General features: G+C 46.4%; 1 protein-coding gene across 1 annotated transcript in view; it reads right to left on the bottom strand.

Moving 5' to 3' along the window:
• noc2l (NOC2-like nucleolar associated transcriptional repressor) overlaps positions 1 to 13,311 on the bottom strand; it is a 124,566-nt gene that overhangs the window by 4,365 nt on the left and 106,890 nt on the right. Inside the window, exon 18 of the mRNA XM_055659597.1 lies at positions 3,171 to 3,281. Coding sequence (XP_055515572.1) covers positions 3,171 to 3,281 — 111 coding nt within the window. The remainder of the gene's footprint in view (positions 1 to 3,170; positions 3,282 to 13,311) is intronic.

Genomic DNA, 13,311 nt, shown 5'->3' with positions numbered 1-13,311 from the left:
GGGAGACCGAGGAGACGACTCACGGACATACAGGCGTCACCCCAGCGACCACGTGGCGACACGCTAGTCGTCTAAGTAGGACAGGGCCATGTTATCCCTATCAATTATACACTTGCTAAAGGAATCTGGGCACATTGAAAAGAAAGTCCTAAAGCATTCAATCTAATTTATTAGTCACGTAATTTAGCTTCTAGTTCACTGCCAAGTCTTGCGGAATATTTTTCACAGATTAATTTAGAATAAATTGCTCAAATATCTCTACCGTGTCTTTTCTTCCATCGGCTGTTAGTTTAATTGATTTACTGGAACCAGACCGTTTAGCAAAAGAGTGGCTCGGCACTAATGGGCCGCCCCACTCGATGGCACAAGGTCTCTCTTGGCCGTGATCCAGTGCGGCAGTCTCACTGTCTAACCTGCTCCTGACCACCAGCTCTGCTGCCTGAGTAATAGCCAGACTCTGGGGAAGGACGAAGAACGGAGTTAGACCATGGGGTGGCACAGTGGCAGAGTTGCTGCTCTCTACAGCACCAGGGAGCCAGGCGCAATCCCGACGATGGGTGCTGTCTGAACGGAGTTTGTACGTTCTCCCTGTGATCGCGTGGGTTTTCTCCGGGTGCTCCGGTTTCCCCCACATCCTAACGACGAGCAGGTTTGTAGATACATTGGCTTTTGTAAATTCCCCCTAGTGTACAGGTTACGAAACTGGGATATCAGAACTAGTGTATCGTTGATAGGAGTGATCTCGATGGGCCGAATGGCCTGTTTCCATGCTGTACCTCTCAACTAAACTAAACTATACCACGGTTGATGAGGGTGAAGAGAGGGGTGAGGGGTGGGTGCTAAACTGTCCAGTGACTTAAATTTGCAGTTCTATGCCTGTTCAAACCCTACTTTACGTGAAGGAGGGCGGGGACAGATACTTTTAAATGACTCGATCTGAAACGTCACCTATCCATGTTCTCCAGAGAAGGCTGCCTGACCCACTGAGTTACTCCAGCATTTTCTGTTCTTCTGTATCAACCAGAATCTGCAGTTCCTGGGTTCTACTTTTAAATGTACTTTCAATGTATATTTAATGTAAATGGCTGAATGTAATTTGTACAACTCTATCATAACTCTATGAAACATAACTCCATCCACCCGGGTTCATAGAAACATAGAACATAGAAATTAGGTGCAGGAGTAGGCCATTCGGCCCTTCGAGCCTGCACCGCCATTCAATATGATCATGGCTGATCATCCAACTCAGTATCCCGTACTGCCTTCTCTCCATACCCCTGATCCCCTTAGCCACAAGGGCCACATCTAACTCCCTCTTAAATATAGCCAATGAACTGGCCTCAACTACCCTCTGTGGCAGAGAGTTCCAGAGATTCACCACTCTCTGCGTGAAAAAAGTTCTTCTCATCTCGGTTTTAAAGGATTTCCCCCTTATCCTTAAGCTGTGACCCCTTGTCCTGGACTTCCCTAACATCGGGACCAATCTTCCTGCATCTATACTGTCCAACCCCTTAAGAATTTTGTAAGTTTCTATAAGATCCCCTCTCAGTCTTCTAAATTCTAGAGAGTATAAACCAAGTCTATCCAGTCTTTCTTCATAAGACAGTCCTGACATCCCAGGAATCAGTCTGCTGAACCGTCTCTGCACTCTCTCTATGGCAATAATGTCCTTCCTCAGATTTGGAGACCAAAACTGTACGCAATACTCCAGGTGTGGTCTCACCAAGACCCTGTACAACTGCAGTAGAACCTCTCTGCTCCTATACTCAAATCCTTTTGCAATGAAAGCTAACATACCATTCGCTTTCTTTACTGCCTGCTGCACCTGCATGCCTACCTTCAATGACTGGTGTACCATGACACCCAGGTCTCGCTGCATCTCCCCCTTTCCCAATCGGCCACCATTTAGATAATAGTCTGCTTTCCTGTTTTTGCCACCAAAATGGATAACCTCACATTTATCCACATTATACTGCATCTGCCAAACATTTGCCCACTCACCCAGCCTATCCAAGTCACCCTGCAGTCTCCTAGCATCCTCCTCACAGCTAACACTGCCCCCCAGCTTAGTGTCATCCGCAAACTTGGAGATATTGCCTTCAATTCCCTCATCCAGATCATTAATATATATTGTAAATAGCTGGGGTCCCAGTACTGAGCCTTGGGGTACCCCACTAGTTACTGCCTGCCATTGTGAAAAGGACCCGTTTACTCCTACTCTTTGCTTCCTGTTTGCCAGCCAGTTCTCTATCCACATCAATACTGAACCCCCAATGCCTTGTGCTCGATCGTGACCTCCTTCGATACTGCCTTTATGGAGTTTGCACGTTTTCCCTCTGGCTCTATACGCTCCCCCCTGGTGCTCCAGTTTCCTCCCACATCCCTGGACAAACGGGGTGAGGGTTTAATTGGTCACTGTACATAAACACCACAAATGCTAGAAAAAACGCATGGGAGGAAACCGGAGCACCTGGAGGGAACCCGCAAGGTCGCGGAGGGGGGGCACGTGGAAAACTCCGCACACCCTTGGGATTTGTAGTATTCAGGATCAAGGCGGGGTCACTGGAGATGTCAGGCAGCAACGTCAGTAACACTGTCCTCACTCAATGTGAGATGCCTGATCCACAATTGTGACGTTTACTTGTCCACTGAAATGTTAAGCAAGTCAACCGGTTTGGGACACAATTAGAGGTGAACGATAAATGCCGGGGTTACCGGCTTCATCCAAATCCCATCAACAAATTAAAACACGGAAGGTGCAAACAGCACAGTCCAGCAGAAAGATCTATGATTTCCATCGTGTTTTGGTGGAACAGTGGCACAGGTGGTATAGCCGCTGCCACACAGTAGCCAGAGTCCCGGGTTTGATCCTGACTTCGGGTGCTGTCTGTGCGGAGTTTGCATGTCTTCCTTATGACCTCGTGGGTTTCCACCGGGTGCTCCGGCTTCCTCCCACATCCCAAGGACGTGCGGTTTGTAGGTTAATCGGCCTCTATAATCTGCTCCCAGTGTGCAGGGAGTGAAGGAGCATGGGATAACATGCAACTAGCGTGAGCGAGGTGATCGATGGTTGCCGGCCGTGGGCTCGGTGGGACAAAGGGTCTGTTTCCTTGCGGTATCTCTACGACAACAACTAAAAAACCTCCTGAAATAACTTCAAAGCAACGCACCTTCCGAGTCGTCTTCAAAAGACAAATGATCATCGTCATCCTCCCCTGCATCTTCACTGTCCATGTCTGACAGATCCTTCACAATGTCCTCATCGCTCTTCTTTGAAGCCCCTGCAAAACAGACAAGCGGACGATATTAGAGGTTAAGGTTGTATTAGCTGTGAGGTGAGGTTGGATAAACTTCGATTGTTTTCTCTGGAACATCGAGGCTGGGGGGGGGGGGAGAGACCTGATAGAAGTATATAAAATAATAAAGGTAGATACAAAATGCTGGAGTAACTCAGCGGGCGAGGCAGCATCTATGGAGAGAAGGAATAGACGACAACGTCACCCGCTGAGTTACTCCAGCATTTTGTGTCTACCTTCGATTTACCTGCATCTGTAGTTCTTTCTTAAACATATAAAATAATGATATGTGTAGAGAGGGTAGACAGGTAGAACTTTTTTTCCATAAGGTGGAAATGTCAAAGACAAGAGAGCATAGTTTTGAGGTGAGAGGGGTAAAGTTTAAAGGAGATGGTTGGGGCAAGTTTTTTTTACATAGAGAGTGGTGGATGCCTGAAATGCCAAGGGCGGCGGTGGAGGTGACTGATAGGGGCATTGAAGAGGCTTTAAGGCCCTGTCCCACTGTACGAGGTAATTCAAGAGTTCTCCCGAGTTTTCCCCTGATTCGAACTCGGAGAATGTCCGTAGCGGGTCCGTAGGAGTTCGTGGATGTCTCGTCGCGGCTCGTACGAGTAACGGTAGGTAGTCGGGAAATCCGGTAAACTCGTGCCGTTTTTTCAACACTGTGAAAAATGTCCACGAGTAAAAAAATACTCGGGATGAAAAAAATTGTTACTTTTTACTCGCACGAGCCGCTACGAGACATCCACGAACTCCTACGGACCCGCTACGGACATTCTCCGAGTTCGAATCAGGGGAAAACTCGGGAGAACTCTTGAATGACCTCGTACAGTGGGACAGGGGCTTTACGTAGATTTACGGAACTGCAGGGAATGGAGGGATATAGATCACTGACACACATTGGAGATTAGTTTAACTTGGCATCATGTTTGGCACAGACATTACGGGCTGAAGGGCCTGGTCCTGTGCTGTACTGTTCTTTATAGGCCGTTTAATAGGCCTGGATAGGTTGGATGTGGAGAGGATGTGACCTCGTGGGCTCTGGTTTCATCCCACACTTCAAAGACATGCAGGTGTGTAGGTTAGTGCTAGTGTTCGGGGTGATCGCGGGTCGGCATTGACTTGGTGGACTACTGCACTGTAGTTCTAAAGTCTAAAGTAAAGTCTAAAAGTGTGTTTGCAGAAAGTGTACAGTAAGGAAGAGGGATTAGCAGTAAAATGCAAGGAGCTACAGATGCTGGTTCTCCAGAGATGCTGCCTGACTCGCTGAGTTGCTCCAGCATTTTGTATCCGGATTAGCGGTGAGATAGACCACAAAATGGTGGAGTAACTCAGCAGGACAGGCAGCATCTCTGGAGAGATGTAATGGGCAACATTTTGGGTCGAACCCTTCTTTAACAGTGAGATGGTCAGACAATGGCCAGGGCTGATGTGCACTGCGATGGCAGGTTTGGCTTTACATTAGGCTGTGTCTGTAGACCTGGGTGGATTTAATGCTTGCAGCGGATGCCAGGAAACTAGAGCCAAAACACATGTCAGTTGAAAGCCAACCGATTGCTTTGGGATCGGAACCAGAGGTTCATTGAGTTGACTCCCAATGCAGAGAGAATGCAATCCATCAAATCAAATCCACTGTCAAGTTCACGATCCTATGATAAATTATCCCATTCCCAAAAGAAATCACGGAAGAATTAGCAGTGAGATTGTTCGGTGTCAGCAGACCAGACTCTTCAGTCACTAGGACCATCGCACATACAGGAAATATGTGGTGTACCTCAGGCAGAGATGCTGCCTGTCCCACTGAGTTACTCCAGCACTTTGTGTCTATCTTCAGAATAAACCAGCATCTGCAGTTCCTTCCTACACTAAGAGTGCAACGTTTCCCCAGTGCCGGCACTCTGATACAGACTCAGGCTTGTATTCACTGGAGTTTAGAAGGATGAGGGGATATCTTATAGAAACATATAAAATTATAAAAGGACTGGACAAGCTAGATGCAGGAAAATGTTCCCAATGTTGGGCGAGTCCAGAACCAGGGGCCACAGTCTTAGAATAAAAGGGAGGCCATTTAAGACTGAAGTGAGAAAATACTTTTTCACCCAGAGAGTTGTGAATTTGTGGAATTCCCTGCAACAGAGGGCAGTGGAGGTCAAATCACTGGATGGAGTTAAGAGAGAGTTAGATAGAGCTCTAGGGGCTAGTGGAATCAAGGGATATGGGAAGAAGGCAGGCACGGGTTATTGATTGGGGACGATCAGCCATGATCACAATGAATGGCGGTGCTGGCTCGAAGGGCCAAATGGCCTCCTCCTGCACCTATTTTCTATGTTTCTAATACTGTGGGGATTGTACTGAGGGCAAGGTGACTGACTGGCCTGTCACCTGTTGGGAACACCGCACAGAGGTGACCATTTCACGATTCGGATCTTCATCTGCGCTGTCTCCTAAACGCAGCCAATATCATCAAAGACCCACACCACCCTGGCCGTGCTCTCATTTCTCTCCTACCATCGGGAGGAAGAGACAGGAGTCTGAAAACCGTGATCACCAGGTTTAAGAACAGCTTCTTCCCCACAACTAGGTCTTTCTCCGGGTGCTCCGGTTTCCTCCCACACTCCAAAGACGCACAGGTCCGTAGGTTCATTTGCTTCTGTAAAAACTGTAAATTATCCCCCAGCGTGTAGGATAATGCTCGTGTATGAGGATCACTGGTTGGCGTGGACACGAAGGGCCCTTTCGTTAAACTAAACTGAACAAACCATCACACTCTTGAACACTTCACAACACCAACCTCAACTCTGAACTTCGGTTTTTTTTTACACTAGTATTTGGCGTCATTAATCTGTTGAACTTGTGTTTATTATATATTATCGATGTTTATTACATTTACAAGCCTGTTATGCTGCTGCAAGCAAGTATTTCATTGTTCCATTATTGCCACTTTTGACAATTAAACTCTAGACCCCCTTGTCCTCCTGTGATGCAAAATAAAAACGTACTCTGCTGTCGTAAATAAGAAATAATTCAATACATCGCTATTTTCATTGCATAAAATGTTTAAATATTATGTTGGCTGATCTTCAAGAATGGCTAATCATAACAGTTCAAACTCTAATAATTATGTTTGCTAGTGTTGTTAACTAAAGACACAGCACCAGGGTTGTTCACTGCTATTTAATTAAACTGAACACATTAAACCTCTACTAATTGGACTCCCCAGAGGAGTGCAGCCGGGTCCCAACAGTTTGGTTTAACGAGGTTGAGATCAGATGATGGTTCAACTTAACTCTTTCCAGACTTCTTGGTGCAGAGTGGAGTTGGAGAGGATTGGCGATTTCGTTCAACTTTAGACTTTGGAGATACAGCCAACTTCAGCCCACCGAGTTCACGCTGACCAGCGATCACCCCGTACACTAACACTATTCTACACACCATGAAAAAACATCTTGCCAAAGCCAATGAACCTACAAATCTGGACGTCTTTGGAGTGTGGGAGGAAACCCATGCAGATACGGCAAAAACGTACAAACTCCATATAGACAGCACCCGTAGTCAGGATTGAACCTGGGTCTCTGGCGCTGTAAGGCAGCGACTCTACCGCTGTCCCACTGTGCTGCCCCAGTACATACAACAACCCACAATGATGACAAAAGGATATGTGACTCTCCTCATGATGGAAGGCCAACAGGCAGTGCTAATGCTGCTTCAGTCTGAGGGATAAGTGGTGACAACAAAAGTACAGATGATGGAATCTGATAAGGAATTACGGGAAAGAATGGAATGAAAAAAGAAAGGAGGGATTATTGTGGTAACAAGGAGGGGTTGTGGGTGATGGGCAAATGGGGAAGTTGAGGGGGGAGGGAGAAAGAAACTGGATGAGATGGTGGGAGGGTGTGTGTGTGTGTGTGAGGACGTGGGTAGATCAGAATGAGGGAGAAATGGACAGAGAGGGAGCAGGAAGGAAAGGATAAAGGGAATGACATAAATGCATCTTTAGGTTGAATTAATTTAACTCAAAAATGTTTCAGTGACAGACTCCTTGTGGAACTGTGAACTAAATCTATCTATACATAACTAAGTCTCGTGTTTGTGCCCATGATGTGTCTCTGTGTTAATTTGATTAATTCCTATCTTCTTCCAAACGTTAGGCCACAGCCTTCCCATTTTTACACATCCTTCTGAAATGTTTACCGTGATGGTGATAAAGATCTTCCCGTCATATTTCCACCTATATTTCTGAAATTATTTACGATTAAAGCTTTAAAAATGCCAACTTTAACAAGATTTTTACTGTTAAAATCCTTCCTCCCAGCTTCCAAAACACGCATCGATACAAAGTTCCAAGACAGGAACACTCTGAATTTCACCTCAAGGGGATATTTCAACTGGAGGGGGACCGCCAATTGGTATTGCAATTGGAACTGCTGGAACTGCTGCAGCAGGCAGGGAGGTGTTGGTATTGATTTCTGATTATCACTTTTCCTTTCAAATAGAATTTAGACCAGCGATACAGCGAGGAGACTGGCCCATCGGCCCACCGAGTCCGTGCTGAGTCCAGCGATCACACTAGCACTATCCTACGCACTAGCGACAATTTACAATTTTGCCGAAACAAATTAACCTACAAAACTAAATGTGTTTGGAGGGTGGGAGAAAGACCTGAGCCACTGGAGAAAACCCACACGGTCCCGGGGAGAACATACAAGCTTCACACACCTACAGCACCTGAGGTCGGGATCAAACCCGGGTCTCGGGCATTGTGAGACAGCAACTCTACTGCTGTGCCACGCTGCTGGCCTAAGACTGAGTGTGTTTTAATCTGAATCCATCTCAAACTTTATAGCCCGATAAAAGCAAGATAAAAATCTACTCTATCTGAAATAAAATTCTATATTAATGAATGGGTTATAAAATTTGCCTAAAGGTGTGCAGTCATTCTCTGGAAATAACTGCATTCTTTGCAAGTAATTGATATTAAACAGAACGATAAACATTTTTAAAAATAGTTAATTGGAACTGAATTGTAATGGGTGCAAGCAGTGGGCGGCTGGGTGGCGCAGTGGTAGAGTTGCTGCCTTACAGCGCCAGACGTCCGGGTTCGATCCTGACTATGGGTGCTGTCTGTACGTTCTCTCTGTGACTGCGTGGGTTTTCACCGGGTGCTCCGGTTTCCTCCCACACTCCAAATACATACAGGTTTGTAGGTTAATTGGCTTTGGTAAAAAAAGAATTGTAAATCGGCCCTAGTGTGCAGTGTGTGCTAGTGTCATGAGAACCGCTGGTCAGCACGAACTCAGTGGGCCGAAGGGCCTGTTTCTGCGCTGTATCTCTCTAATCCCGAAAGTAAGTAATGGGGAATTTACACAGGCGGGAAGGAGTGAGTTGTTTCATCTGGTTATTATTAACAGAAGTCACAAACTGGAGATTACTATCACCCACAAATAGACATGTTGGAAGCAGTATTCAATTCCATTTGCAAATCCTCAGCAAATGAAGCATCGTATATCTTCATGCAGCACGACCGAGGCGACATTCGGACATGAGCTGATGGAGAGACGGACGGAGGGGTCTCAACCTGAAACGTAACCCGTGCCTTCTCTCCAGAGATGCTGCCTGTCCCGCTGAGTTACTCCAGCATTTTGTGTCTACGGGTATTCAGACATGTCCACGCCACCACTGTACCAGATGATGACCATCTCCAATAATGGAGAACCTTAAAGAGACACAAGGAACTGCAGATGCTGCGATCTTGGGGCAAAACACAAAGTGCTGGAAGAACTCAGTGGGTTGGGCTGCATCTTTGGAGCGAGTGGAAGAGGGTGCAGAAGATACTTACCAGAATTCAATATTTTCAGATCTTTAGTGTATTTTACTTTAGCAGGTTTTTATTCCAATGCTTGTTACGTCTGGCTCCACACCAGCGTAGATAGAGGCTTGGATAGAGAGGATGTTGGAAAGATTAGGACCAGAGATCATAGCCTCAGAATTAAAGGATGTTCCCTTAGGAAGGAGATGAGGAGGAATTTCTTTAGTCAGAGGGTGGTGAATCTGTGAAATTCTTTGCCCCAAAAGGTTGTGGAAAACCTTGCCACAGAAGTCAATGGATATTTTTAAGGCAGATATAGATAGATTCTTGATTAGTATGGGTTACGGAGAGGCAATGGGGTTAGGAGGGAAAGATAGATCAGCCATGATTGAATGGCGGAGTAGACTTGATGGGCCGAATGGTCTAATTCTGCTCCTATCACTTATTAAACTACTGCAGAATTAATTGGCCCAGGTCCCCTCTTTCTGTGAGTCTCACTTCACTGGGCACATGTAGCGCTGATGCCAGACTTTGCTCTCAGCAACATGCAATACCAGTGCCTGCTGGCTCGGGCTGCCAACTGCGCCATGCAAAGCTGAGTAAAAGGCCCCAATCCAAAGCCGTGGAAAAGAAGGACTGAAAGCAGAAACCAGCGTTCGATTATCATTGAACTCATTTAGAATTTAAAGCTGTGAGAGTTATTAAAGTTATGAGTTATTCATAGGAGAGCAATCCAAAGCTTTCCCCCCCACTCCCCCCCCAAGGTGGAAATGTCAAAGAGTAGATGCATGGCTTGAAGATCAGAGGGGTAACGTTGAAAGGATATGTGTGTGGCATTTATTATTTTATAGTATGGTAGGTGCTTGGAATGTGGTTTTTGTTGATTAATTGTTTGAAAGATGTAGCACTGATAGAGGCCTCAGACAGCATCTCAGGAGAAGATGGGTTGGCAACGTTTTGTTTCAGTCTGAAGAAGGGTCCCGACCCGAAACCACTTATCTGTGTTCGACTGAGATGCTGAGGTTACTCCAGCACTCTGTGGCCTCTTTCAGTACTGTGTCTTCATTTGTAAACCAGCATCTGCTGGTTTGTTTCTTCATTGAGTGAGGCCTTTCTAGCCCATCGCCCGTTCACACTAGTTCGGCCAAAGGGAGGACATACAAACTCGCTAATGATAAGACCCGAGGTCGGGATAGAACCCGGGTCTCCAGTGTTGTGAGGCAGCAGCTCTACCAGCTGTGCCCCTGTGGTGGTTAAGCAGATACGATAGCAGGGCTTACAAGCTTCTAGGCCATTACACATGAATATGTAGGAGGGAATGGACCCGGTGGGCTGAAGGGCCTGCTTTCATGCTGTATCTTCCCACTAGTCAATCAAAAATTGCAACGTTTAAGAAACATTCAGACAGGTACATGGATAGGACAGGTTTAGAAGGATAGATGGGGCAAATGCAGGCAGGTGGGACTCGTGTAGGTGGGGCATGTTGGCCGGTGTGGGCAAGTGGGGCCGAAGGGCCTGTTTCCACGCTCTCTCACTCTATGAGGCGTTCTGCGGGATAGAGGCAGGGAGAGGAAACGCTGCACGAGGGGTTTAAGCATTGCAGTCAATGGATGGCTCTGGCACCTGCCTAACGGCCTGTATCACTTTCAGGCTATTGTTCGAACCAAGAACTGCAGACAAATCAAGCACAAACCACAGGGAAGAGAATTGAATTTATAAACAAAAAAAAAGGCAGCAGATTAAATGAATGATGGAAGCTAACGTGATTTTGCCTTCACTGGGAGGTGCTGAATTAGATACTGACGTGCCCCTCTGGATTGGAGAATCAATGTTGATTTGTGAGTGTCTGGATGGTATCTAACTCTATGCGACAATCATGTTCTCCAGGGTCAGTTGTGCACTTTGGAGAAGGCCTCATTCCAAGCACGCTTCAAACAATATTGATAATTTTAAAGCATTTTCTCCATCAAAAGACAGTCAGACATATTCCCAAACTGTGGGAAGCGGGGAAGAGTGATTTTCAATCTGACGCAATGCTTTAGTGAATATAAATCACTGCTGCATATCAATGCTAAATCCGATTAATCCCGTAAGTTTCACAGGCTCTCCACAGATTATGCTGGATAACCGGCGCTGTTATTTACACGCATGCTTGCGTCTGGCGGAATTCCCCACGGACACCGCGCAGGTCCCGCATCGTCGCCGACAATGCTGGGATCAGGATCAAGGTGTCAAGCGGGATTTATAAATCTCCAGAGGGCGGGCGGGCAGGCAGAAATCGGAGAGTAAGTACCCCGGCAGTATTTCAGCTCCAACTGGATGTGACAATTCAGTGGGCTAATGAAAAATACATACACCATTCTCCGATGGTTAGATGCTGACAGAGTTTGCTCGAAATTTATTGTCCACCAATTTCATTATGAAAAATGAACTGGCTGCTCCAATATTTGATTCCGCGGGAAGATGATGAACAGAATCCAATTCAGATCTCCCAGGTAAACTTTAACAAGTGTGGCTGCATCGAGAAAGACAATGGAATACCGCTGCCTATTGTATCTTGACAGAGCGCAGAATTAAAGGCAGTGTTTAAAGCACTATAGTTTAGCAGCACCATAGCTCACAGGTGTCAGGGGATGAGTCTTGCTGCAGCAAGCCAAGACTTTTAATGTGAAAAAAAACCTACACTTTAAACTTTGAAGATACAGCGTGGATACAAGCTCCTCGGCCCACTGAGTCTGCGCCAACCAGCGATCAGACTAACACTGTGCTACACGCCAGGGATCATTTACAATTTTTACCGAAGCCAATTAACCCACAAACCTGCACGGCTTTGGATTGTGGGAGGAAACCGGAGAAAACCCACGCGGTCACAGGGAAAGTTTACAATCGCCGTACGGGCAGCACCCGTGGTCAGGATCGGACACCGTTCTCTGGTGCTGTAATGCCCCTGTCCCACTTAGGAAACCTCTGGAGACTTTGCGCCCCACCCAATGTTTCCATGCAGTTCCCGGAGGTTTTTGACAGTCTCGCTACCTGCTTCCACTACCTCCGGCAACCTCTGGGAACCGCAGGGAAACCTTGGGTGGGGCGCAAAGTCTCCAGAGGTTTCCATTCAGGTTTCCTAAGTGGGACAGGGGCATTAAGGCAGCAACTCTACCGCTGCGCCACTGGGCAATGTACAATGTACCACCTCAAAATATTTATGAAAGGAATAGTTTGCATCAAAGGGCAGGATGGAGAGGGTTGGTAGGAGGTACGTATGGGGCATAAAAGCTGGCATTGATCATCTGAGCTGTAAATACACTGCACAATAAATCTCCCTTAATCCACCATCCAGGTGACTGGAAATCCATTGGTTCCGAATCTTGGCCACCGCGCTGTTGTCCTGGAAAATCTATTGGAAACTCAGAAACATAGAACATAGGTGCAGGAGTGGGTCATTTGGCCCTTCGAGCCAGCACCGCCATTCAATATGATTATGGCTGGTCATCCAAAATCAGTACCCCGTTCCTGCTTTTTATCCCCATAGCCCTCGATTCCATTAGCCCTAAGAGCTAAATCTAACTCTTCTCTTGAAAACATCCAGTGAATTGGCCTCCACTGCCTTCTGTGGCAGAGAATTCCACAGACTCACAACTCTCTGGGTGATAAAGGTGGTATTATACTCAATATGACAGTAGTGAAGAAGGCATGCTTGCCTTCATCGGTCAGGGCATTGAGTTTTCATGTCATAGGAGCAGATTTAGGCCATCGACCCACTCCGCCATTCAATCATGGCTGATTTCGTTGTCTTAATGCATTTCGTTGTCTCTGTACTGTACACTGACAATGACAATTAAAATTGAATCTGAACCTGAATCTGATTTATCTTTCCCTCTCAACTCCATTCTCCTGCCTTCTCCCCCGAACCTTTGACAGCCTTACCAATCAAGAACCTGTCGATCTCCACTTTAAAAATTCCCAATGACTTGGCTTACACAGCTGTCTGCGGCAATGAATTCCACCAATTCACCACTCACTGGGGGGAAAAAAAATCCCCATCTTCTTTTTAAAGGTGCTATTATTCTGAGGCTATGGCCTCTGGACTTAGACTCTTGCACTAGTGGAAACATCGCATCCACTACATCCAGGCCTTTCACTTTTCTGTAAGTTTCAATGAGACACCCCCCTTGTCTTTTTAAACTCCAGTGAGTACAGCCCCAGAGCCGT

This window comes from Leucoraja erinacea, chromosome 30, assembly GCF_028641065.1.
Source record: "Leucoraja erinacea ecotype New England chromosome 30, Leri_hhj_1, whole genome shotgun sequence".
In the NCBI taxonomy this organism is placed as follows: domain Eukaryota; kingdom Metazoa; phylum Chordata; class Chondrichthyes; order Rajiformes; family Rajidae; genus Leucoraja; species Leucoraja erinaceus.
The sequence above is the reverse complement of the archived record's forward strand: the minus strand, read 5'-3'. Positions and strand labels throughout refer to the sequence as shown.